Consider the following 23,820-nt stretch of genomic DNA (forward strand, 5'->3'; position numbering starts at 1 on the left):
AAAATAAGCTAGTCATTCTGGGCAGCATTTTATTGATAGAAGGGGAAAAAAGTCATTTCTACTTGCATGACTTTTTAAATTAAATTAAATTAATTATTTTCGAGACCAAGTCTCACTCTGTAGCCCAAGCTGGAGTGCAGTGGCGTGATCTCGGCTCACTGCAACCTCTGCCGCCTGGGCTCAAGCGATTCTCGTGCCTCAGCCTCCTGAGTAGCTGGGACTACAGGAGCACGCCACCACGGCCGGCTAATTTTTTTTTTGTATTTTAGTAGATTTTAGTAGATTTAGTTTCACTATGTTGCCCAGGGTGGTCTCGAACTCTTGAGCTCAGGCAATCCACCCACCTCAGCCTCCCAAAGTGCTGGGATTACAGTACAGGCATGAGCCACTGCACCTGGCCAATGATTTTTTTTTTTTTTTTTTTTTTTGAGATGGAGTTTCGGTCTTGTTGCCCAGGCTGGAGTGCAATGGCTCGATCTTGGCTCACTGCAACCTCCATCACCAGGTTCAAGCAATTCTCCTGCCTCAGCCTCCCAAGTAGCTGAGGTTACAGGCATACGCCATCACACTTGGATCATTTTGTATTTTTAGTAGAGACGGGGTTTCTCCATGTTGGTCAGGCTGGTCTCGAACTCCTGACCTCAGGTGATCCACCCGCCTCAGCATCCCAAAGTGCTGGGATTATAGGTGTGAGCCACTGCACTGGGCCTGATTTTTTTTTTTTTTTTTTTTTTTTTTTTGAGATGGAGTCTTGCTGTCGCCAGGCTGAAGTGCAGTGGTGCAATCTCGGCTCACTACAACCACCGCCTCCTGGGTTCAAGTGATTCTCCTGCCTCAGCCTCCCAAGTAGCTGGGACTACAGGTGCCCGCCACCACACCCGGCTAATTTTTGTATTTTTAGTAGAGATGGGGTTTCACCATATTGGCCAGGATGGTCTCGATCTCTTGACCTCGTGATCCACCTGCCTCGGCCTCCCAAAGTGCTGGGATTACAGGCGTGAGCCACTGCACCCGGCCCGGCCTGATTTTTTTTTTTTTTAGAGATGAGTTTTCACTCTGTTGCCCAGGCTGGAGTGCAGTGGTGTAATCATATCTCATTGCAGCCTTTAACTCTCAGGCTTACGTGATCCTGCTGCCTCAGCCTCCTGAGTAGCTGGACTACAGGCGTGCGCCACGGTGCCTGGCTCTCCCCACACTTTACAGATGAGGAAGCTGACGCATAAATGATGCGGTGACTTATTTGAGGTCCACAGCAAGATGCTGTTCAGGGTAGAAGCCCAGTTCTTTGATATCCCACTTGGAAAGTCACTTAGTGGCATGCCTTCAATATTTCTGTGGGCTGTGTTATGGGGAAGGAAGAGAAGGGCCATTTGTCCACACATGGAAGAAAGCATTCAAAGGGAGCAGCAGGTCTCTCCCCGCGCCTTGCAGAGACGGTCAGGAGAGACCCCAAGCAGAGAGCACGCTGCTCAGGGACAGAGCTGGGCTTGCGACCATGTGTCACCCTGGTGCTGTGCTCCTTCCAGGTCCTGCCCTGGAGGGCAGCTGTATTCTCAGACAGCCAGCCTTTCCTACAGCCCTTTTAGTGACCAGGGGCATTTCCTACCCTCACTTGATCTCAAAGCCAGGGGCGGTAGGAACAGAAAGGCGGGTTTTCTAGCAGGCTGGAAATGGCCAGCAGGGGAGCAAGCCGTGGCTGCCTGGGAGCGTCGGGTGGTCAGGTCAGGCTGTAGATGTGTCCTGTAGACTCAAGGCCACTTCTCAGGAGTCCAGAGTCCCATGAAACCACCATGAGTGCCCTCCCGGGATCCTGGAGATGTAGACAGAGCCCTCTTGAGGATCATTCATAACCACTGTCAGGTAGCTGACACAACATGCTGACTCGAGTATGACCATGGTCTGGATGAGGCCCTGGTAAATATACATTGATTTCTATCTATAGGACACTAATGAATATCCCAACACATCTTAGTTTCACCACTGTGTATGTGCTACTATGAATGGATGGTCAATGTAACTGATGTAAAAAACCACAACAAATAAACCTTTGTTCCACTGGACAGAACTGAAGACACAGGAGGCTCTGAGAGCAGTGTCCTCATGAATTGGCCACGTGCCTGTTGAGTGCTGCTGTGTGCCAGGCACAGGACTGACGGCAGTGAGGGGGACTCATGGGCCCTACTCTTTGGAAGCCCTGTGCCTTATCCTCTCTTCCAGCTTGGCCTTTGCGGAGTTCCCCAATACAGCATAGAGACAGATGTATGCACAGCTTCCACATTACAACCCCCTTCTAATAGACGTAACCTAGGAGGCTGAGGCGGGAGGATCGCTTGAGCCCAGGTGTTCAAGACCAGCCTGGGCAACTCAGTGAGACCCCATCTCTACTAAAAATTAAAAAAAAAAATTAGCCCAGCGTGGTAGTGCACACCTGTAGAGAAAAAGAAAGAAAAAAAGAAACAGACATAACCTTATTTATGAAAGAATGATATATGGAAATTTCCTTTTCTCATAAAGAACTTTGTTTTGTATACATAGTACTTTTAATTTCAAATACTCAGATTAAGAGCAGGCGTGAAGAGACATTAGAGTACAGACCAGGGCACAAGGACACCCAAATGACTCCCAGGGGTGGCTGGCTGGGGCTTCAATGAGGACACGTGGTTTCAGCATTTGTCATGATCCCTGGCACCTGGTCCATGTTGAGTTATTATTACTTATTACTGAAGGCAAAGAAAAAATTCCCTTGTGTTCCCTGGAAACCATGATGGGCCCTGTGGCTGCAACCCTGGTTGGGTACCCCTGGTCAGGCACCCGCGGCACTGCAGCACTGACACCTCCCAAATGGTCACAGGAGTGGGGAGAGCTGAACCAGCAGGAGAGAAAGGAGCCCGGGCAGAGTGGATCTTTAATGCCCTCTGAGGCACTTATTTTTTTTTTTGCAACAGGGTTTTGCTCTGTCACCCAGGCTGCAGTGCAGTGGTGCAGTCATGGCTCACTGCAGCCTCAATGTCCCAGGCTCAGGTGATCCTCCCACCTCAGTCTCCTGAGTAGTTGGGACCACAGGCACGCACCATGACACCTGGTTAGTGTGTTTTGTATTTTTTGTAGATGTTGCCCAGGCTAGTCTTAACCTCCTGGTAGGCTCAAGCAGTCTGCTTGCCTCGGCCACCAAAGTGCTGGAATTACAGGTGTGAGCCCATAGTGACTCATGCCTAGCCAGGTCATATTATTATCATCATTATTATTATTATTATTATTATCATCATCATTTTTGAGACAGAGTCTCGCTGTCACCAGGCTGAAGTGCAGTGGCATGATCCCGGCTCACTGCAACCTCTGCCTTCTGGGTTCAAGGGATTCTCCTGCCTCAGGCTCCTGAGCAGTTGGGATTACAGGCATGCCCCACCACGCCCGGCTAATTTTTCTATTTTTAGTAGAGATGAGATTTCACCATGTTGGCCAGGCTGGTCTCGAACTCCTGACCTCAGGTGATCCACCCACCTCAGCCTCCCAAAGTGCTAGGATTACAGGTGTGAGTCACCACACCCAGCCAAGCTTATATTATTATTAATGACATGCAAATGCTATTCACATCTGTGTGTGATACACTGTGATTACTTTTTAGCTTTTGTATTTCCTGAAGTTATAATTTTTTTTTTTTTTTTTTTGAGACAGCGTCTTGCCCTGTTGCCCAGGCTGGAGTGCAGTTGTATGATCTCGGTGCACTGCAACCTCTACCTCCCAGGTTCATGTGATTCGCCCACCTTGGCCTCCCTAGTAGCTGGGACTACAGACACACACCACCACACTCAAATAATTTTTGTATTTTTAGCAGAGCAGGATTTCGCCACGTTGGCCAGGCTGGTCTTGAACTCCCGACCTCAGGTGATCCACCTGCTTTTACCTCCCAAAGTGTGGAATTACAGGCGTGAGCCACCGGGCCTGGCCTGAAGTCATAAATTTTAAAGTTTTTTTAGGCCATACGGGGTGGCTTACACCTGTAATTCCAGCACTTTGGAAAGCCGAGTGCTGGTGAAACCCCATCTCTACAAAAATACAAAAATTAGCCAGGCGTGGTGGCGGGTACCTGTAATCCCAGATACTCAGGAGGCTGAGGTGGAAGAATTGCTTGAACCCAGGAGGCGGAGGTTGCAGTGAGCCAAGATCGTGCCATTGCACTCCAGCCTGGGCAACAGAGCCAGACTCTGTCAAAAAAAATTGTTAAAGGTTTTTAAAAAATGTACTTATCATGAATTCCTCCCCCAATCCTGTTCTCTTTGATTTTGTGGCTTTCTGGCTTTTCATATTCAAATTGGCAGGATTTCTGGAGGTGGAGGGCATAACTGTATATGATTCATCCAGTAGGTTCAGCTAGATGTCCCAAATCAATCTACTTCATTGTTCCTTTCAGATAGAAGTTGCTTGGCAGATTCATTGTTTTTGTTCATCAATTAGGTCTTTTACTTCTGATTGTCCTTAGCAGTACTGATCCTTTCCATTAGTCTTCCTGAGCAACTTGCTGCAGGGTGTCCGGGAAGCGCACCATCAGGGATGCGTGAGTTGTCCTAGAAATCCTGTGCAGGTACGAAACCCTTCAACATCTCCTCTGAAGAGCGTTTATTCTTTAAGTAACCCCCAGCATAAAAGTGACTGCCCGTGGACTTGATGCCAAGGCCTCTCCCAGGCAGGTCTGGGTGAGTGACGCCTCTGGGGTCCTGCCTCTCCCAGCCCATCTGCCTCTGCAGCTCACTGCAGTAGCCGCTTCCTCAGCATGCAGGGGAGGCCATAGTGGACAACACCATTCCCGTCAAAGGCTGACCATGTGGTCTCGACTGCAAGATGCCCGAGTGCCTACTTTGATGATAGTCAGTTCTTTTTTTTTTTGAGACGGAATCTTGCTCTGTTACCAGGCTGGAGTGCAGTGGCACGATCTCGGCTCACTACAACCTCTGCCTCCTGGGTTCAAGCGATTCTCCTGCCTCAGCCTCCCGAGTAGCTGCGACTACAGGTGCACACCACCACGCCTGGCTAATTTTTGTATTTTTAGTAGAGACGGGGTTTCACCATGTTGGCCAGGATGGTCTCAATTTCTTGACCTCGAGATCCGCCAGCCTCGGCCTCCCAGAGTGCTGGGATTACAGGCGTGCGCCACTGCATCCAGCTGATAGTCAGATCTTAATAAATACAGCAAAGGCAGAGGAAAGAGAAATCCTAAGAAATGTTGCCTTTAAATGCTTTTGGCCAGGCATGGTGGCTCACACCTGTAATCCCAGCACTTGGGGAGGCCAAGGCGGGTGGATCACCTGAGGTCAGTAGTTCAAGACCAGCCTGACCAACATGGTGAAACCCTATCTCACTGAAAATACAGTATTAGCTGAGTGTGGTGGCGCATGCCTGTAAAAATCAGCCAGGCATGGTGGTGGGTGCCTGTAATCCCAGCTACTTGGGAGGCTGAGAGGGGAGAATCGCTTGAACCCGGGAGGCAGAGGTTGTGGTGAGCCGAGATCGCACCACTGCACTCCAGCCTGGGCAACAAGAGCGAGACTCTGTCTCAAAAAATAAATAAAGTTACAATAGTCTTAATAAACTTAGATAAATAGTATTTATAGTTAAATACTAAAATGACACAATTAAAAACTATACTTGGCCAGGTGCAGTGGCTCACACCTATAATCCCAGCACTTTGGGAAGCCGAGGCAGGAGGATCACTTGAGGCCAGGAGTTCAAGGCAAGCCAGGGCAACACAGCAAGACCCCCATCTCTAAAAAGTAAAAATAAAAAAATTAGCCAGACGTGGTTATGCACGCCTACAGTCCCAGCTACTCTGGAGGCTGAGGCAGGAGGATCACCTGAGCACAGGAGTTTGAGGTTGAGATTACAGTGAGCTACAATCATGCCACTGCATTCTAGCCTGAACAACAGAGCAAGACCCTGTATCTAAAAACAACAACAACAACATTATTGCTGGGCTGGGCAGTGCATGACTGTAGTCTCTGAGGAGACTGAGAAGGGAGGATCACTTGACCTCAGGAGTTTGACACTACTTGGGTTACATGGTAAGAGCCTATCTCTTATAAAAAACCAAAAAACTAAAACTGCTATTTATTAAGTATCACTATATACACAGTTCCACAGAATATAAACAGTTTGGGATCAGAGAACTTACAAAAAGGCAAACACAGATGTAGAAACCATGTAACAAGTAATGCCACAAAAAAGAAGAGTTTAAAGTAGGCTTTTGCAGGCCGGGCGCAGTGGCTCACGCCTGTAATCCCAGCACTTTGGGAGGGCGAGGCGGGTGGATCACGAGGTCAGGAGATGGAGACCATCTTGGCCAACGTGGTGAAACCCCGTCTCTACTAAAAATACAAAAATTAGCTGGGTGTGGCGGCACGTGCCTATAGTCCCAACTACTCTGGAGGCTGAGGCATGAGAATCGCTTGAACCCAGGAGGCGGAGGTTACAGTGAGCTGAGATCGTGCCACTGCACTCCAGCCTGGTGACAGAGCGAGACTCCATTAAAAAAAAAAAAACAAAGTAGGCTTTTGCATACTTTCACATTCTCCCCACACCCTAGCTTTTGGCCAGTCTCTTCAGTCTGTTTCAAAACTGTCACCTTTCCCTCATTCTAACCTAGTATGTTAACTCTGGAAATGGCTGCGAACATTGTGAAACTCGAGGATTTGTGTCAGAAGAATGCCAGGGAAGACAGTTTACATCGCTTGTCACGTCCCCAGTATGCCAACAGCGGCAATTTTTTTGTAGGTTATTTTCATTTTCATGACGTCAAACTTCATTTTAACTCCATGGGATCTTGTTATTTAAGACGAAGTCTCACTCTGTCACCCAGGCTGGAGTGCAATGGCTCACAGCAGCCTCTGCCTCCCGGTTCAAGCGATTCTTCTGCCTCGGCCTCTCGAGTAGCTGGGATTGCAGGCACGTACCACCATGCCAGTTGATTTTTGTATTTTTAGTAGAGACAGGGTTTCATCATGTTGGCCAGGCTGGACTTGAACTCCGAACCTCAAGTGATCTGCCCACCTCGGCCTCCCAAAGTGCTGGGATTACAGGCATGAGCCACCGCACCTGGCCCAAAAACTAATATAGTCTCATAAAAACTTCAACAATCAGGCATAAAGTGAAAATATTAAACCAGGGATTTTCTACACAAATGTAATGTATAAAGCATGCCTAATGTATAGAAACTAGATCACTCACTCATTCTGCTCAGAAACTCATTGATTTTACTCCGAAGCACCCACGAGTGACGGATTCCCAGGAGGGGCAGAGAAGGCTGAGCGGCACCACGTGGGGCTGGCCACGGGTTGTGGGCACGGGCACGCCTGGAGAGGCCACAGGGCTGGTGACAAGCTCTGGCCAGAAGACCCCAAGAAGGTCTGATCCTGGGGTCTGATCCAGGCCTGCGGCACTGGGTCCTAGGCAGACTGTCTGCCTAGTGGGACGTGGAAGGAGCCAGTGTCCGCAGCCATCTCAGGACGTCACAGAGCTCGGTGGCCTGTCTCCAGCAGCATGCTCTCCAGATGCAGCCTGCTGTCGCTCTCCACGTAGGGCTGGTGAAGCCACATGGACAAGTAGCTCAGGGTGAGGTCGGAATCCCTGGTGTGGGCAAGCTCCTTGGCCACCGTGCGCTTCAGGAGCAGCTCCTTCCTGTACATCTCCGAGAGCTTATGCGAAACCTCATCTGAAAGAAACGTAAATCTCCCTTAATGGCAGTGACTCAAGAACATAGTCTTGACTCGGGAAGAACCACATTTTTAACAGCTCTTGATTAAAAACCAGAATCAGCAATAGCACTGACGGGAAGAAGGGCCCAATGGAGTTTCCCACCCTCGCTGGTGCAGATTAGTACAATTCGATAACATGGTCAGCAGAGTGAAATAAAAAGTGTATACAGGCCGGGCATGGTGGCCCACACCTGTAATCCCAGCACTTTGGGAGGCCCAAGTGGGTGGATCACCTGAGTTCAGGAGTTTGAGACCAGCCTGGCCAACATGGCGAAACCCTATCTCTACTAAAAAATACAAAAACTACCAGGTGTGGTGGCTCGCGCCTGTAATCTCAGCTACTTGGGAGGCTGAGGCACGAGAATTGCTTGAGCCTGGGAGGCAGAGGCTGTAGTGAGCCAAGATTGCACCACTACACTCCAGCATGTGTGACAGAGCGAGACTGTGTCACAAAAAAAGTATACATAACTTTTTCTACTTGACTCTTAGGTGACCTACAGTGATGATCAGTAGGAGATTCCCCTCAAACTGACAATATTTCACTAAACACATTCCACTAGGTGATTTTACCCTTTCCTGCCTTATTTAAAAAGTCTCAGATCAACAACAAATAGCTTACCCTTGTCTTGAACTAATAAAGCTAAAAGTAACCCTTTAAGAAGTGCCTCATAGAGTTTACTGAAGCCATGGGCTTCATTTTTCCCAGTCGTCTTCCATGAGGTTGGCTGCAGTGACCTCAATTTGTTTTTTAATTAAAAAACAAAAGAAAAACCTCAACAAGCCAAAAAAACTCCTTTCTTCCCTTTCCCCCTGCAAAAATGAGAGATTTCTGCTTCCACAGAGGAGGTGGAATTCACTCTGCCCATTGGTTTTAGAGGCCTAATAACAGCAGCTTGCTTCACAGGTCTCTATGTTTCATATACTCAGCTTGCTTCCTGGGTCTCTATGTTTCATATACTCTGCTGATAACCAGGTAATTAAAGCCAAGAAGAAATGTTTAAGATGCCTCTGTCTCCTTTCCTCCTGATACTTTTGCATTGAATTTGAAAGCCTTGTCAGCTTCTTAAAGTACCAGATGTAACTGATACTAAATGCCCTTAATAACCTTTACCCTCCTGAAAATCAACTGAGAAGGAACTACTTACAGAAATGGGTTGTAGGCCACGTGTGGAACAGAGGGGGTCGTTTACTCTCCTCCCCATAATGGTAGTTTTCTAGTTCACAAATTCCCTTGGTAGTTGAAGACAGCTTTTCCATTTTCACCTGTATTTTGGTCTGAAAGATATTCATTTGGAATATGATAATATTATTTGAAATCTCCAGTCTCAGATTCAATAACTATAAGATTTCAAAGCTAAGAAGTGTAAGTCTATTATGATAAAAATTCCAATAACTAAACACTGTTAACTCTACGTACAGCAAATTCCCAGGGAGATGAAGGTGGACAGTTGCTATGATTTCATTAATTTGAATTACTTTGGTAATAAACCCCAGATTTCCAGTCCTAGAGCAAGAAAGGTTTCCGAGTGCCATTTCACCAGGATTTCCAAACAGCACTAATGTCTTAGACCCAAAGACCTGGAGGAATCCCAAAGCAGGCTCTTGCTGCGTTTTTCTTTTATTTTTTTTTGCGACAGGGTCTCATTCTGTTGCCCAAGCTGTAAAACCGTAGTGCAGTGGCATGATCATGCCTTATGCAGCCTCAACCGCCGAGACCTTAGCCTCCCAAGTAGCTGGGATCACAGGTGTGCACCACCACACCCAGCTAATTTTTTTTAATTTGTAGAGACAGGGTCTCGTTATGTTGCCCAGGCTGGTCTCTAACTCCTGGGCTCAAGCGATCCTCCCGCCTCAGCCTCCCAAAGTGGTGGGATTATACAGGCATGCGTCACCGCACCTGGCTGGCTCTTGCTGCTTTTAAGAAGTGAGAGAGAAAGGCATCAAATGAGCTCGTTTCTAACTCTATCTCTCTTTTTTTTTTTGAGGCGGAGTCTCGCTCTGTCGCCAAGCTGGAGTGCAGTGCCAGGCTGGAGTGCAGTGGCGAGATCTCGGTTCACTGAAACCTCTGACTCCCTGGTTCAAGTGATTCTCCTGCCTCAGCCTCCCAAGTAGCTGGGATTACAGGCATGTGCCACCACGCCCAGCTAATTTGTGTATTTTTAGTACAGACAGGGTTTCACCATGTTGGCCAGGCTGGTCTCGATCTCCTGAACTCGTGATCCACCCGCCTCGGCCGCCCAAAGTGCTGGGATTATAGGCATGAAACACTGCACCAGGCGTGACTCTTATTAACTGCCTTTATTTACAAAAACCTCCTTGACTTCCTTGTTTATAAAATGGCAACACAGAAAGGGAGCCCTACACACTTCACGCAGGAAGGAAGGAAACGTGGCGAGCTGCCGTTGACGGTCCCTCAGCGTGGGCCAGGCTCTGTCCTAAGCCCTGTAACTGCATGATGTGCACAGCCACTTGTGGGAGACACTAAACCATCCCCGCTGCACACACCAGGGAGCACAGAATAGGGGCAATGGTGGGCTTACTTTCACAGTGTGGTGAAGAGGATTCAGTGAGTTAGTATTTGTGAAGCACCTACTTGGAGATATATAAGGGTTTGATAAAGAAAATTAATGGGTGAAGTAACTAGGATTTCAGATTTAAGTAGCACAGGTCTATAAAGACCAAATTTTGAACTCCTAAGTATAACTGACTTTACATACATGGGGGGAAATAAGAAAAGACACATAAATTGTCAAAAATCTTAATTCCTTTACTTGGTCCTTCCAACCACCCTCCAAGTACATTGGAAGTGGCAAGCACTAAATTCAGCTAACATTAATTTTAAAGGACTTTACTTGTTTCCCGAATCTTTTAAGGTTTGATATTTTATTTGGCCCAACCCCAAGAGGCAGGACTCGTCATTTCCGTTTTATAGCTGGGAAATTGCTCAAGGTTGAGCTGAGGAGGGATGAGGCCAGGACTCGATACCATGCCTTCTGACACTAAGTTTTTTTTTTTTCTGAGACAGAGTCTTGCTCTGTTGCCCAGGCTGGAGTGCAGTGGCGCTATCTCCACTCACTGCAAGCTCCGTCTCCCGGGTTCACGCCATTCTCCTGCCTCAGCCTCCTGAGTAGCTGGGACTACAGGCGCCCGCCACCGCGCCCGGCTAATTTTTTTGGTATTTTTAGCAGAGATGGGGTTTCACTGTGTTAGCCAGGATGGTCTCGATCTCCTGACCTCGTGATCTGCCCACCTCAGCCTCCCAAAGTGCTGGGATTACAGGCGTGAGCCACCGCGCCCGGCTGACACCAAGTTTTAACACTCAATCCTCTGCTCTTTCCTCTGAGTCCTGTAGCAGCTCCCTGGTGCCACCTCATCCTAAGAAAAGCTGATAACAGGAGATTAAGGAAAATTCTGGAGCCTTGACCCCAGGCGAGAAGTCATGCTCAATTCTGTAGCTCGGCCATCAGTAAAGAATTCAAGTCACATAGGTACATGCAGCCCTGAATGAACAGTGCATAAACAGCAGGCTCTTACATTTCAACATCGGTGGCTTCTTCCCACAGCAAACACAGACCACAGTGAAATGTTAGCCCAGCTTAGGGAGAATGGTGCATGAAACCCCCAGAAGGTCAAAGTTATGAAAGACACAGACCAGGTCTGGAAACCATTCTCTTTAACGGATAGAGGAAAATAGGAAAAATAATAATAATACCCTATAAAATCAACTTTTGGTTTTGAACATAGAATGAGAACTTATTCCCAAACCACTTTTCTTTTTCTTTTTTGACAAGGAGTCTCACTCTGTCACCCAGGCTGGAGTGCAGTGGCGTGATCTCGGCTCACTACAACCTCCGCCTCCTGGGTTCAAGCAATTCTCTGCCTCAGCCTCCCAAGCAGCTGAGATCACAGGCAGCCACCACCACACCCGGCTAATTTTTGTATTTTTAGTAGAGATAGGGTTTCACCATCTTGGCCAAGTTGGTCTTGAACTCCTGACCTTGTGATCCACCCGCCTCAGCCTCCCAAAGTGCTGGGATTACAGGCATGAGCCACCGTGCCCGGACTTTTTTTTTTTTTTTTTTTTTTTTTGAGACGGAGTCTTGCTCTGTCACCCAGACTGGAGTGCAGTGGCTTGATCTCGGCTAACTGTAACCTCTGAAAGTGATTCTCCTGCCTCAGCCTCCCAAGTAGCTGGGAATTGCAGGTGCCCGCCACCACCCCCGGCTAATTTTTTGTATTTTTAGTAGAGATGGGGTTTCACTATGTTGGCCATGCTGGTCTCAAACTCCTGACCTCAGGTGATCCACCTGCCTCAGCCTCCTAGAGTGCTGGGATTACAGGCATGAGCCACTGTGTGTGGCCAAAACAAAAATAAAAAAAAATAATAAAAAAAAATACAACAATTAGCTGGGTATGGTGGCAGGCACCTGTAATCCCAGCTACTTGGGAAGCTGAGACAGGAGAATCACTTGAACCCAGGAGGCAGAGGTTGCAGTGGGCCGAGATTGCCCCACTGCACTCCAGCCTGGGTGACAACAGTGAAACTCCGTCTCAAAAAAAAAAAAAAAAAATTAACAAGTGGGAGGGAGGGAAGAAATCTCCCATGCAGAATAATTCCAAATAATTTATGTAGATACTGCACCCTCAAGGAGGTGGTGAATACGTCCCTACCCGCTAGGTGTGGGCTACGCATAGTGACTTCCTGCCAAAGAACACAGCATGGGAGGAGGAGAAAGAGCAACGTCACAGCAGAGGAACCTGGAAACACTGCACAGCCAGGTGATCAAGGACAACTTCAACAGTGGAAGGTCCTGGCTGTGCACAGTGGCTCACGCCTGGAATCCCAGCACTTTGGGAGGCTGAGGTGGGAGGATTGCTTGAGCCCAGGAGTTTGAGACCAGCATGGGCAACAGGTGAGTCCCAAAGAAAAGTCCTGATGACAGTATGTCCAGTATGTGCCCTCGATACGACATGATAGAAATGGCACTTTACTTCTTGGTCCACCTCTGAAAAAAACCCATAACCTCAGTCTAATCAGGAGAAAAACAGCAGAGAAATCTCAGCTGACGGACGTTCTACAAAATACCTGATCAGTATCCCTCAACATTGTCAAAGACAGCAAAAACAGGGAAGTCTGAGAAACTGTCACGGCCAAAAGGAGCCTAAGGAAACACGGGGACTCGATGTCATACAGGATCCTGAAGCCGAAAGAAGACATGACGGAAAAGCTAAGGCAGGGCGCCAGGGCTCACGCCTGTGATCCCAGCACTTTGGGAGGCCAAGGTGGGAAGATCACTTCATGTCAGGAGTTCGAGACCAGCCTGGCCAACATGAGAACCCCGTCTCTACAAACGCATTTTAAAAATTAGCCGGGCATGATGGTTCATGCTTGTAGTCCCAGCTACTCGGGAGGCTGAGGCAAGAAGATCACTTAAGCCCAGGAAGTAAAGGCTGCAGTGAGCTGTGATCATGCTACTGCATTCCACAGCAAGAACTGGTCTCCAAACAAACAAACAAAAAGGTGAAAATATAAAGATCTTAAATGTTTATGGGTAAGCTTCAGTTATCCAAGTTCAAATATGTGTAAAACCTAATTTCCTGTGCCTAGCAAAGAAATAAGGTGGTGTTATCTTCACATCTGGTGGCCAAGATGGTGGGTATTGAAATATAGTTATTAGTTCATTAAACAAACATTTTAATCTCTTATGTGCTGTATCAGGGATGGGAAAACTATCCCTGGAACACAGGTCAATTCTGGCCCATAGCCTATTTCTGTATGGCCCAAAAGCTAAGATGGTTTTTACATTTTTAAATGGTTGAAAAATAACCAAAAGGACAATAGTGATCGTGACTCATAAAAATTATACAAAATTCTAATTTCAGTGTCCAAAGATAAAGTTTTCCTGGACGAACATGGTGGCTTATGCCTGTAATCCCGGCACTCTGGGAGGCCGAGGCGGGCAGATCACTTGAGGTCAGGAGTTCAAGACCAGCCTAGCCAACGTGGCGAAGACCCGTCTCTATTAAGAATACAAAAGTTAGACAGGCATGGTGACGCGCACCTGTACTCCCAGTTACTCAGGACGCTGAGGTGAGAGAATCGCTTGAACCTGGGAGATGGAGGTTGCAGTGAGCCAAGATCACATCACTGCACTCCAGCCTGGGTGACAGAACGAGACTCTGTCTCAAAAAAAAAAAAAAAAAAAAAAAAAGTTTTCCTGTACGGGTGCAATGGCTCATGCCTGTAATCCCAAAACTTTGGGAGGCCGGGGTGTGTGGATCACTTGAGGCCAGGACTTCGAGACCAGCCTGGCCAACATGGTGAAACCCCATCTCTACTAAAAATACAACAATTAGCTGGGCGTGGTGGCGCACACCTGAGATCCCAGCTATGCGGAAGGTTGAGGCACAAGAATTGCTTGAACCCGGGAGACGGAGGTTGCAGTGAGCCAAGATCTTGCCACTGCACTCCAGCCTCAGTGGCAGAGTGAGACCCTGTCTCAAAAACAAAAACAAAAACAAAAACAAAAAAGGCCAGGCGCGGTGGCTCACGCCTGTAATCCCAGCAGTCTGGGAGGCCGAGGCAGGTGGATCACTTGAGGTCAGGAGTTTGAGACCAGCCTGGTCAACATGGTGAAATGCTCTCTCTACTAAAAATACAAAAATTAGCTCATGTGGTGGCGTGAGCCTGTAATCCCAGCTACCTGGGAGGCTAAGGCAGGAGAATCACTTGTACCTGGGAGGCGGAGTTTGCAGTGAGCCGAGATCGTGCTACTGTACTCCACCCTGGGTGACAGAATGAGACTCTATCTCAAAAAAAAAAAAAAATCCAAAAAACGAAGATAAAGTTTTCATGGAATGCAGCCACATCCATTTACACATATATTGTCTATGGCTATTTAGTCCTATGTGGCAGAGATGAGTAGCTGAGACAGAGACTGGCTGGCCCTAGAAGCCTAAAATATTTACTCTGTGGCTGGGTGTGGTGGCTCATGCCTGTAATCCCAGCCCTTTGGGAGGCCAGCAGGTGGATCCCCTGAGGTTAGGAGTTTGAGACCAGCCTGACCAATATGGTGAAACCCTGTCTCAACTAAAAATACAAAAATTAGCCAGGCGTCGTGGCAGATACCTGTAGTCCCAGCTACTCTGGGGGCTGAGATAGGAGAATCGCTTGAGCCCAGGAAGCGGAGATTGCGGTGAGCCAAGATCGCGCCACTGCTATCCAGCCTGGGCGACAAAGCAAGGCTCCATATCACGGAAAAAAAAAAAAATTTACTATGTGATGAGCCCTGAAAGTGGGTGAAATTTCCCCAGATGATGCACAAGAGGAGTGAGTGTCTAAGACAGCATCTTGGGGAACATTAAGATTTATGCGGCAGGCAGAGGAAGAGAACATCCGAGGAGACTGAGAAGGAGGAAGGGATGGCCAATGGTCAAGCGAACCCCAAATACGTCCATCGGATTCAGTGACAGTGACCACAAGTGGCCTGCGTCTTTATGTCTTACCAACCCATCCAAGGTGGCCTGCAGTTCCTCACACAGCTTCTCCAGTTCCTCATTATATTCCAGACACACCTTTTCTTCATTTTCCTTCGAGGCTGGGCTGCTGCTGTTTAGTTCTATCTTGTCTTTATTCCTAAACAAAATAGAAAATAATGTGTACAAAATATACTGTTTAAGCTTGCCTTATTTCCTTATAATAAATTCTACAAACCTCTATATCCACATAGTTACGTGGGACATTTTGCATAAGCATTGTTCTTTCATATCATTATGATACAAATTTAGTTATTATTTATATGTGCAATGAATATGTCCATTGGTCACTCAACACTCAATTTTGCACCAAAATAAGTCAGTTAAATTCAGCCATGTGACAGCTGGTTTTGGTGGCTCATGCCTGTAATCCCAACACTTTGGGGGGTGGATGCGGGAGGACTGCTTGAGTCCAGGAGTTTGAGTCCAGCCTGGGCAACGTAGTAAGCCCTCATCTCCACAAAAATTAAAAGTAAAAATTAGCTGGGCATGGTGGGACACACATGTGGTCCCAGCTACTTAGGAGGCTGAGGTGGGAGGATCACTTAAGCCCAGGAAGTCAAGGCTGCAGTGAGCTGTTATCGCACCATTGCACTCAGCCTGTGCGAAAGAGCAAGACTGTCTCAAAAAAAAAAAAAAAAAAAACCATTCAGCTGTGAGGCATCCTTGGCATAGGGCATGGTGCTGGATGTACAAAGATGAATAAGACATGGATCATTTCCTCAAAGAGTTCACAATCCAGGAATACAGGCATGCCTCATTTTATTGTGCTTCACCTTATTGAGTTTCACAGATAATGCATTTTTTATAAGTTGAAGGTTTGTGGCAACCCTCTGTATGTAGAGCAAGTCAATCAGCGCCATTTTGCCAATAGCATGTGCTTACTTCATGTCTCTGTATCATATTTTGGTAATTCTTACAATATTTCAAACTTTTTCATTATTATATCTATGATCTGTGATTGGTAATCTTTGATATTACTAGTTTGTTTTGAGGTGCCACGAACCATGTTCATATAGAACAGCGAGCTTAATGAATGAATGTTGTGTGTTCTGACTGCTCCACTGACCGGCTGCTCCCATTTCTCCCCATCTCCTTGGGCCTCCCTTTCCCTGAAATAGGAGGATATTGAAATCAAGCCAATTAATAGTCCTACATTGGCCTCTAAGTGTACAAGTGAAAGGAAGAGTTGCATATCTCTCATTTAAAATCAAAAGCTATACTTTGGCCAATTTAAGAAACAAAAAAATTAAAAGCTAGAAATGATTAAGCTTAGTGAGGAAGGCATGTCAAAAGCTGAGATAAGGGGCCAGGTGCGGTGGCTCACGCCTGTAATCCTAGCAGTTTGGCAGGCCAGGCGGGCGGATTGCCTGAGCTCAGGAATTCAAGCCCTGCCCGGGCAACACATGAAACTCCATCTCTACTAAAATACAAAAGAAATTAGCCAGGTGTGGCAGTGTGCGCCTGGAGTCCCAGCTACTTGGGAGGCAGAGACAGGAGAATTGCTTGAACCCGGGAGGCAGAGGTTGCAGTGAGCCAAGATTGCGCCACTGCACTCCAGCCTGAGCGACAGAGCGAGACTCCATCTCTACAAAAAAAAAAAGAAAAAAAAAGAGCTAAGATAAGCTCAAAACTAGGCCTCTTGTGCAAAACAGTTGGCCAAGTTGTGAAGGCAAAGGAAAAGTTATTGAAGAAAATTAAAGGTGCTACTCCAGTGAACATGTGAATGATGAGTGAAACAGCCTTAGTGCGGATATGGAGAAAGTTTGAGTGGTCTGGATAGAAGATCAAACCAGACACAGCATTCCCTTAAGTCAAAGCCTAATCCACAGCAGGACCCTAACTCTCTTCAATTCTGTGAAGGCTGGGAGACATGAGGAAGTTACAGAAGAAAAGTTTGAGACTAGCAGGATTTGGTTCATGAGGTTTAAGGACAAAAGCCATCTCCATAACATAAAAGTGCAAGGTGAAGCTGTAAGTGCTAATGTAGAAGCTGGAACAAGTTATCTAGAAGATCTACTTAAGATCAGTGATGAAGGTGGCTACATGATACAACAGATTTTCAGTGTAGATGAAACAGCCTTCTATTAGAAGAACATGCCATCCAAGACATTCACAACTACAGAGAAGTCAATGACAGGTTTCAAAGCTTCAAGAGACAGGCTGACCCTCTTATTAGGGGATATTGCAATTAGTGACTTTAAGTTGAATCCAATGCTCATTTACCATTCTCAAATTCCTAGGGCTCTTAAGAATGATGTTAAATCTACTCTGCCAGTGGAAAAAGCAAGAGAACCAGAACTGGAAGTGGGGTCTAAAGATGGAACTGAATTGCTGCAATCTCATGAGAAAATTTGAACAGATGAGGAATCGTTTCTTACGGATAAGCAAAGAAGGTGGTTTCTTGAGATGGAATCTATTCCTGGGAAAGATGCTGTGCACACTGTTGAAATGACAACCAAAGATTGAGAATATTATATAACTTAGTTGATAAACTAGTGTGAGAGGTCTAATGTGGGTAAACACTATTAAACAGCAATGAGAAATAACAGAACCAGAATAGTGGCTCTACATTACACGCATGGCTTCCATGTTGAAAGACAGTGAGACACGGCTGGGCGCGGTGGCTCATGCCTGTAATCCCAGCATTTAGGGAGGCCGAGGTGGGTGGATCACTTGAGGTCAGGAGTTCAAGAGCAGCCTGGCCAACATGGCGAAACTCTGTCTCTACTAAACATACAAAAATTAGCCAGGCATGGTGGCAGGCACCTGTAATTCCAGCTACTCAGGAGGCTGAGGCAGGAGAATCACTTGAACCTAGGAGGCAGAGGTTAGAGTGAGCCAAGATCACGCCATTGCACTCCAGCCTGGAGGATAGAGTGAGACTCGTCTCCAAAAATAAAAAATAGAAAAAGAAAGTGAGACATAAAGGAAATAATAACATATGTTTTTTGTTTATGTAAAATCCAAAAATGGACGAAAAGAATTCGTGGTAGTTTTTTCCATATCAGCTAGGTAATGTGCCAACATCATAGGCACAGGTCATATATGAGCATGAAAACCCAATCATCACGCCTATCAACTACAAAAGAATCAAAGAATCTGTGGTTTTAAAAATCAGAAAAGCCAGGCGCGGTGGCTCACACCTGTCATCCTAGCACTTGGGAGGCTGAGGTGGGTAGATCATGTGAGGTCAGGAGTTCAAGACCAGCCTAACATGGTGAAACCCCGTCTCTACTAAAAATACAAAAATTATCTGGGTGTGGTGACAGGTGCCTGTAATCCCAGCTACTCCGGAGGCTGAGGCAGGAGAATCGCTTGAACCCGGGCAGTGGAGGTTGCAGTGAGCTGAGATCACGCCATTGCACTCCAGCCTGGGCAACAGAGTGAGACTTAGTCTCAAAAAAAAAAAAAAAAATATATATATATATATATATATATATATATGGAATATAATTTTGCATTTAAAACATACAATTTATACTTACATGTGTCATCTTACCACTTTTGCTTAATATTTTATTTTAAAATTTATTCATGTTGATATTTCCCCAGTTAGAGTGAAAAACTTAGAGCATGAAAAACCAATATGTACTTACAATAAACTGATTTTCAAGTTGGCAATATTATTTGCAGTGGTAAAACCTGCATCATTGAGGGTTTCCCACTTCAGGATTAAATTGTGCCAATCAGCTGCATTGTCCTTAATTTTTCTTGCACTGACAGATAAGACAGGTTTTCTGGGCGTTACAATTCCAAGAGTCTTTGCTGATAGGGTATAAAAGAAACAAAATTATTATCATGGAACATACAATCATAGTTGGAGGGCAAATGTCCTTATAATTTTCAACAGTAAAACTATCTGAAATGCTGCATCAACTGGACAAATAAATGTGGAAACTACAAAGTCTGAATGAATGTGAAAGTTCCTGGAAGAAGACAATATAGAATATTTTTAACATTTTAAAATTCACCAGATATAGTTGAATCCTCTTCTAGCTTAATGGCTCCACAAAGTTTTACCTTAATGGCTTAAGGAAAAACTTTGGAAAAAAATCTTTTCTAAAGATTGGAAATAAGGTAAAGTTGTGACTTCCTGCTAAAACTCTTCAACGGCTCACGTGACCTTCCTTACAGGATAATCCAGCCCTGACTCCTGAGTACTTCCACTATCTAGTCTCAGGCACTGATACTTTAAATTTGCTCAGAGTAGCGTGGCCCATGAGTGCTAATCATTTCAAGACACTGAGACAACAGAGATGCAGAGTTGATCACGATGCTGCCACTGCCCTGCTTGGTAATCAGGAGGAAGTCCAAAATCCTTCCAGACCTAGCTACCCCTCCACATCATCATGTACATCAACCCACACCTTGGCCCCCCGTCAATATCCAGCAAAAATGAACTACTGGCAGCTCTTGATAAGCTGAGGTGCCTGCAGGCCTTTGCACGTGTTCTCTCTGCAGGAAAGCTCCTTCCTTCCTCAGGCTCACGACGCCCATCCTCCAAGATGCACCCGGATCCCACTGCCTGTAGGAAGCAACCCCCAGACCACCAAGAGCCAACTCAGGTTGTTTGTTCTCCCCCAACCCTCCTGTGCCCTCTTGCCTTCTCTAATTTGAACCCCACAAAGGCTTCTCATTGCCCACAGGATAAAGTCCTCTTGAGGAATCCAGGACACACAACAGCTGGATGGTTTGACGCCTCAAGTCAGAAGACCACACTGCCTGCGTCTGAACCCCAGCTCTGCCAGCCATGAGATCTTGGGCAAGTTAATGTACCTTTCAGAGCCTCAACATTTTCATCTGTAAAATGGGAATAAAAATAGTATCTATTTCATAGGATTGCTGAGATTAGATATGTGAAGTTGTGAGGCCTCGCACATGGCAAAAACCCAGTATCTCACCTGTTAGCTCAAGGGCCTCTACTATCCAAGCTCTGCCCACCACTTCAGCTTCTACCCTTTCCCACTTGCCCTCTGTGCCTCAGAGCTGGCTCTGTACAAGTTCTGATTCTGACCTGGAATGTTTTTCCTATCTGTGTCTGTCCCCACTCCCCTGCCTCATACTTAGTATCCTCACTTTTAAATATCATCTTGATTTATCATTCATTCTTTACTTAAACAACAAATATTTGCTTACTGCCTACAATATGCCAGGCATGGGGGAATGAAGTGATTGAATGAGACGGATCAGGACCGTTTTCATGGAACTTACTTTCCAAAGGGGAGGCAGATAATAAACAATTAAATGACCACGATCAGTTCAGATCATGATAAGTGTGTGTGGAAAATAAAACAGGGTCTTGTGTTAGTGTGACCCCCTGAGAAGGTGTCGTTTAGGCTGAGATTTGAATGATGAAAAGCCAGAAATAGGGTAGGTCAGTAGTATGTACCCTAATTATGATAATGAGGTTGGTGAGTTCAAAAAACAGAAAACAAAACAAAACAAGCAAGCAAACAAAAAAACCAGTGTGCTGGAATGAAATGGACAGAAAAGGACTAGTGGGTGAGGAGGTGATCAGACAACTAGAACCTAATAGGCCAAGATAAGAAGTTTGGACCAAGGGCGGTGGCTCACGCCTGTAATCCTAGCACTTCAGGAGGCCAAGGTGGGAGGATCACGAGGTCAGGAGATCGAGACCATCCTGGCTAACACGGTGAAACCTCATCTCTACTAAAAAAATACAAAAAATCATCCGGGCGTGGTGGCGGGCGCCTGTAGTCCCAGCTACTCGGGAGGCTGAGGCAGGAGAATGGCGTGAACCCGGGAGGCGGAGCTTGCAGTGAGCCCAGATCGCACCACTGCACTCCAGCCTGGGTGACAAAGCGAGACTCCGTCTCAAAAACAAAACAAAACAAAAAAAAACAAAACAATAAAAAAATGAAGTTTGGACTTCTAAGTATTAGCTTGGTGCAAAAGTAACAGATTTTGCCATTACTTTTAACAGCCAAAACTGCCATTACTTTTGCACCAACCTAATACAATGGGGAGTGAGCAATGAGCTCTGGATAGGGCAGTGAAATTATCTGATTTAGGTTTTTAGAAAGTCATTTCCACAGAGAAGTATTCCTGGATCCCCCAGGTTGGGTTACGACTCACCACTAGATATGTGGTACACCCTATAATTCTGCTATCATGATATTCACCAGTGGAGTGTATTTGCTTGTTTAATGTCTATATTCCCTGCTAAACTGGAAATTCGACTAGGGTAGGAACTATGTCTTGTTCTCTTTCAAACCTTCCACACATAGGAGGCTTTGCATAAAATGAGATAAATGGAGGAATAGCTCTTACCACCTGTTCTATAATTGTCTAACGGTTTTCCCCCCAACAGGAGATTCTGAGGGCAGGATCACATCTGATTCATGGTCAGCCTGACTCATACGGGGCACATATTTAGGAACCAAAAACATAACTGACTTCAAGAAACTCAAGGGCTGATAAAGACAGACCAGTCATCAGCGTCACAGGACAGGGTAGGGTGAGGGCACAGTGGCTAAGTTACTTATCCCCTCTGACCCTCGACTCCCCATCTGCAAAATGGGGTTGACATTACTTCATGGGACTACTGTGAGGTTCAAATGAGATGATCCACTTAAAGTACTTGGAGCAGTACTCAGCAGACTGAGCACTAGGCGAAAGCCAGCTTTCATTACAAGCAGAATGTTCTGACTGAGGGCAGTTCAGGGAGGAGTTTCTGGAGGAGATGAGCATGCAAGGCTTGGCACCCAGTGAACTCTGTTAGTGCTAATTTATAGTGACAATAATTACAATTTGGGTGTCTGACCTGCTGACACTCATTTGCGTATATCGTCCCGTTCATCTGTCACTCCACATGTGAAAAAACGGAGGCTCGGCAAAACTGTCTCCCGAGCAGCCTGCGGGCTAGGCTGGGGCAAGACATCGACCTCCATTTAACCTCATTTAATCCGGGGAGCTCCTGAGCTTCTGGCCCAACCTACGGCCCAAGCAGTAACATTCACAGCCACCCCACCCCGGGAAAGGAACCGATTTCACGCACCTTCCATACGGTCCGCAGATATCCCTAGTAGGAGACGCGAAGCCCCGCCCACCCCCGCCGGAAACGCATTTGCGTCACGTCCGCCCCGCCCGCTGCCACTTGTGGCTCTGCCGCTCTAGCCCTCGGCGGAGACAGCTGCCGCTCTTCGGTGCTAGCCCCGGTGCTGGCCCCGGTGCTGGCCCCGTTGCCCAGGGAACAGGCTCCCGGCAGCCCCCGCGGCCCGGAGTCCATCCCCGCCTCCTCCGGCCCGGCGGGGCCGACGAGTCCGGAGGGGCTGCCGCGGGAGGTGAGTCCGGCGACGCCGCAGGCGGCCCCGACGCCCCGGACGCCTGGCCCCGCGCCCCTCCTCGGCCTCCCTCGGGCCACTCTTCCCTTGCCTCAGCCCCGCAGGGTCTTCATGCCCGTCCGCCCCGTCTCCCTCGCCCGCGGTCTCGCCTGCGCGGAGTGGCGGACACTAAATGCCACCACACACGGAGCGCCTGGCTTGCCGCCCGCAGAAGCCGGCGGTCCGCAGCGGGGAACAGGGGCCGCCCGCCCCTCCTCAGGCCTCCGCTGCGCGCCCCGCGCCCTCGGCCCCCGGCCCCCGGCCCCACCCTGCATCCCGGCTGCCGGTCTGGCCGCGGGCTCTGCTCCTTCGCCTTAAGATTGACGTCGTGTTCTGTCCCCCACTCGTAGCCCGCGTCCCTTACATCCGCCCACCGGCGCCTGGCCCCAGGCCTTGACACTCATCCAGTTGGTGTTCAGTGTTCGATGAATGGATAAGCGAATGACTCCTTTCCCAATCCTATTTGAAGGCCTGGGAGGCAGAATAGGTAGTAAGTGTTAAAGGATGGGGTGTCCTGGAGTCAGAGCCGGGCAGGTCACAGCGGCCCCTTCCTAGCTCTGTGCTGGGGCAAGTCCCCTACCTCACTCCGCTCCAGTTTCATCACCAGTGGAATGCAGATGAGAATAGTTTCTACCTCTGGCTTGGTAAGAGGATTAAATGGGTCAGTGCATGTAAAGTTAAGCACGGTGCCTGCCGCTGTACATTTCAGTAAAGGGGAGCCCCTGCTGTCATCTGTGCTAGCCTGCGTTCTCGCCCTCTAGTCCCTTCTGATATGTCTCTGACTTCTCATGACTTTAGTTTCTCTTTCTCTACTTCCATTTCTCTTCCCTGCACTTTTTTCTTCCTCTCTTTCTTATTGGGATTCAGGAATTTTATTCGGTTCTGTGACTTATGTTCCATTTGTTGGCAGAATGTGGGATACCAGCCTGGGTGCATCCTTTTCTCATCTACTGGAGTGATCAGTTGCACTTGTTGACTGCCTCCTTGCACCAAGGTCTTGTAGACGGAGTTCTGGGAAATCTCAAAACCCAAATCCCAGGCATAGGTAGAATCAGGGAATGAAGCCACTGTAGCTCCTTGTGATCACCAGTGATTCCTGGTCTTTTAAGCTGCAGGACTTTGTGTTGTCTCACACGCAGCTATAATGTACCTTGATAAACCTCTGACCTTGTTTTTGTTGTTGTTGTTGTTGT

The 23,820-nt window shown here is 47.2% G+C and overlaps 2 protein-coding genes and 1 pseudogene across 4 annotated transcripts in view; 1 reads left to right on the plus strand and 2 right to left on the minus strand.

Annotated features, from left to right (window-relative positions):
- Positions 1 to 7,221: 7,221 nt before the first annotated feature.
- Positions 7,222 to 23,009, minus strand: CINP (cyclin dependent kinase 2 interacting protein). 2 transcript variants are annotated; one of them, XM_054530578.2, is made up of 5 exons: positions 22,896 to 23,009; positions 18,881 to 19,049; positions 15,252 to 15,381; positions 8,891 to 9,020; positions 7,222 to 7,702 (listed from the first exon to the last, which is right to left on the minus strand). In XM_054530578.2, exons 1-5 carry the CDS (start codon positions 22,900 to 22,902, stop codon positions 7,500 to 7,502), a joined length of 639 nt encoding a protein of 212 aa, XP_054386553.2. In that variant the 5' UTR covers positions 22,903 to 23,009; the 3' UTR covers positions 7,222 to 7,499. The 2 variants fall into 2 exon arrangements, with proteins under 2 accessions (XP_054386553.2, XP_009247779.3); XM_009249504.4 differs by lacking the exon at positions 22,896 to 23,009 and adding an exon at positions 22,303 to 22,430.
- LOC112128956 (small nucleolar RNA U13) lies at positions 18,287 to 18,375 on the minus strand (annotated as a pseudogene).
- TECPR2 (tectonin beta-propeller repeat containing 2) overlaps positions 22,452 to 23,820 on the plus strand; it is a 148,172-nt gene continuing 146,803 nt past the window's right edge. For both annotated transcript variants that reach the window (XR_008513231.2, XM_024231463.3), the window contains exon 1: positions 22,452 to 22,588. The gene's annotated coding sequence lies outside the window, so the exon portion shown is untranslated. The remainder of the gene's footprint in view (positions 22,589 to 23,820) is intronic.

The sequence above is a fragment of the Pongo abelii genome, chromosome 15, assembly GCF_028885655.2.
Source record: "Pongo abelii isolate AG06213 chromosome 15, NHGRI_mPonAbe1-v2.0_pri, whole genome shotgun sequence".
NCBI lineage: Eukaryota > Metazoa > Chordata > Mammalia > Primates > Hominidae > Pongo > Pongo abelii.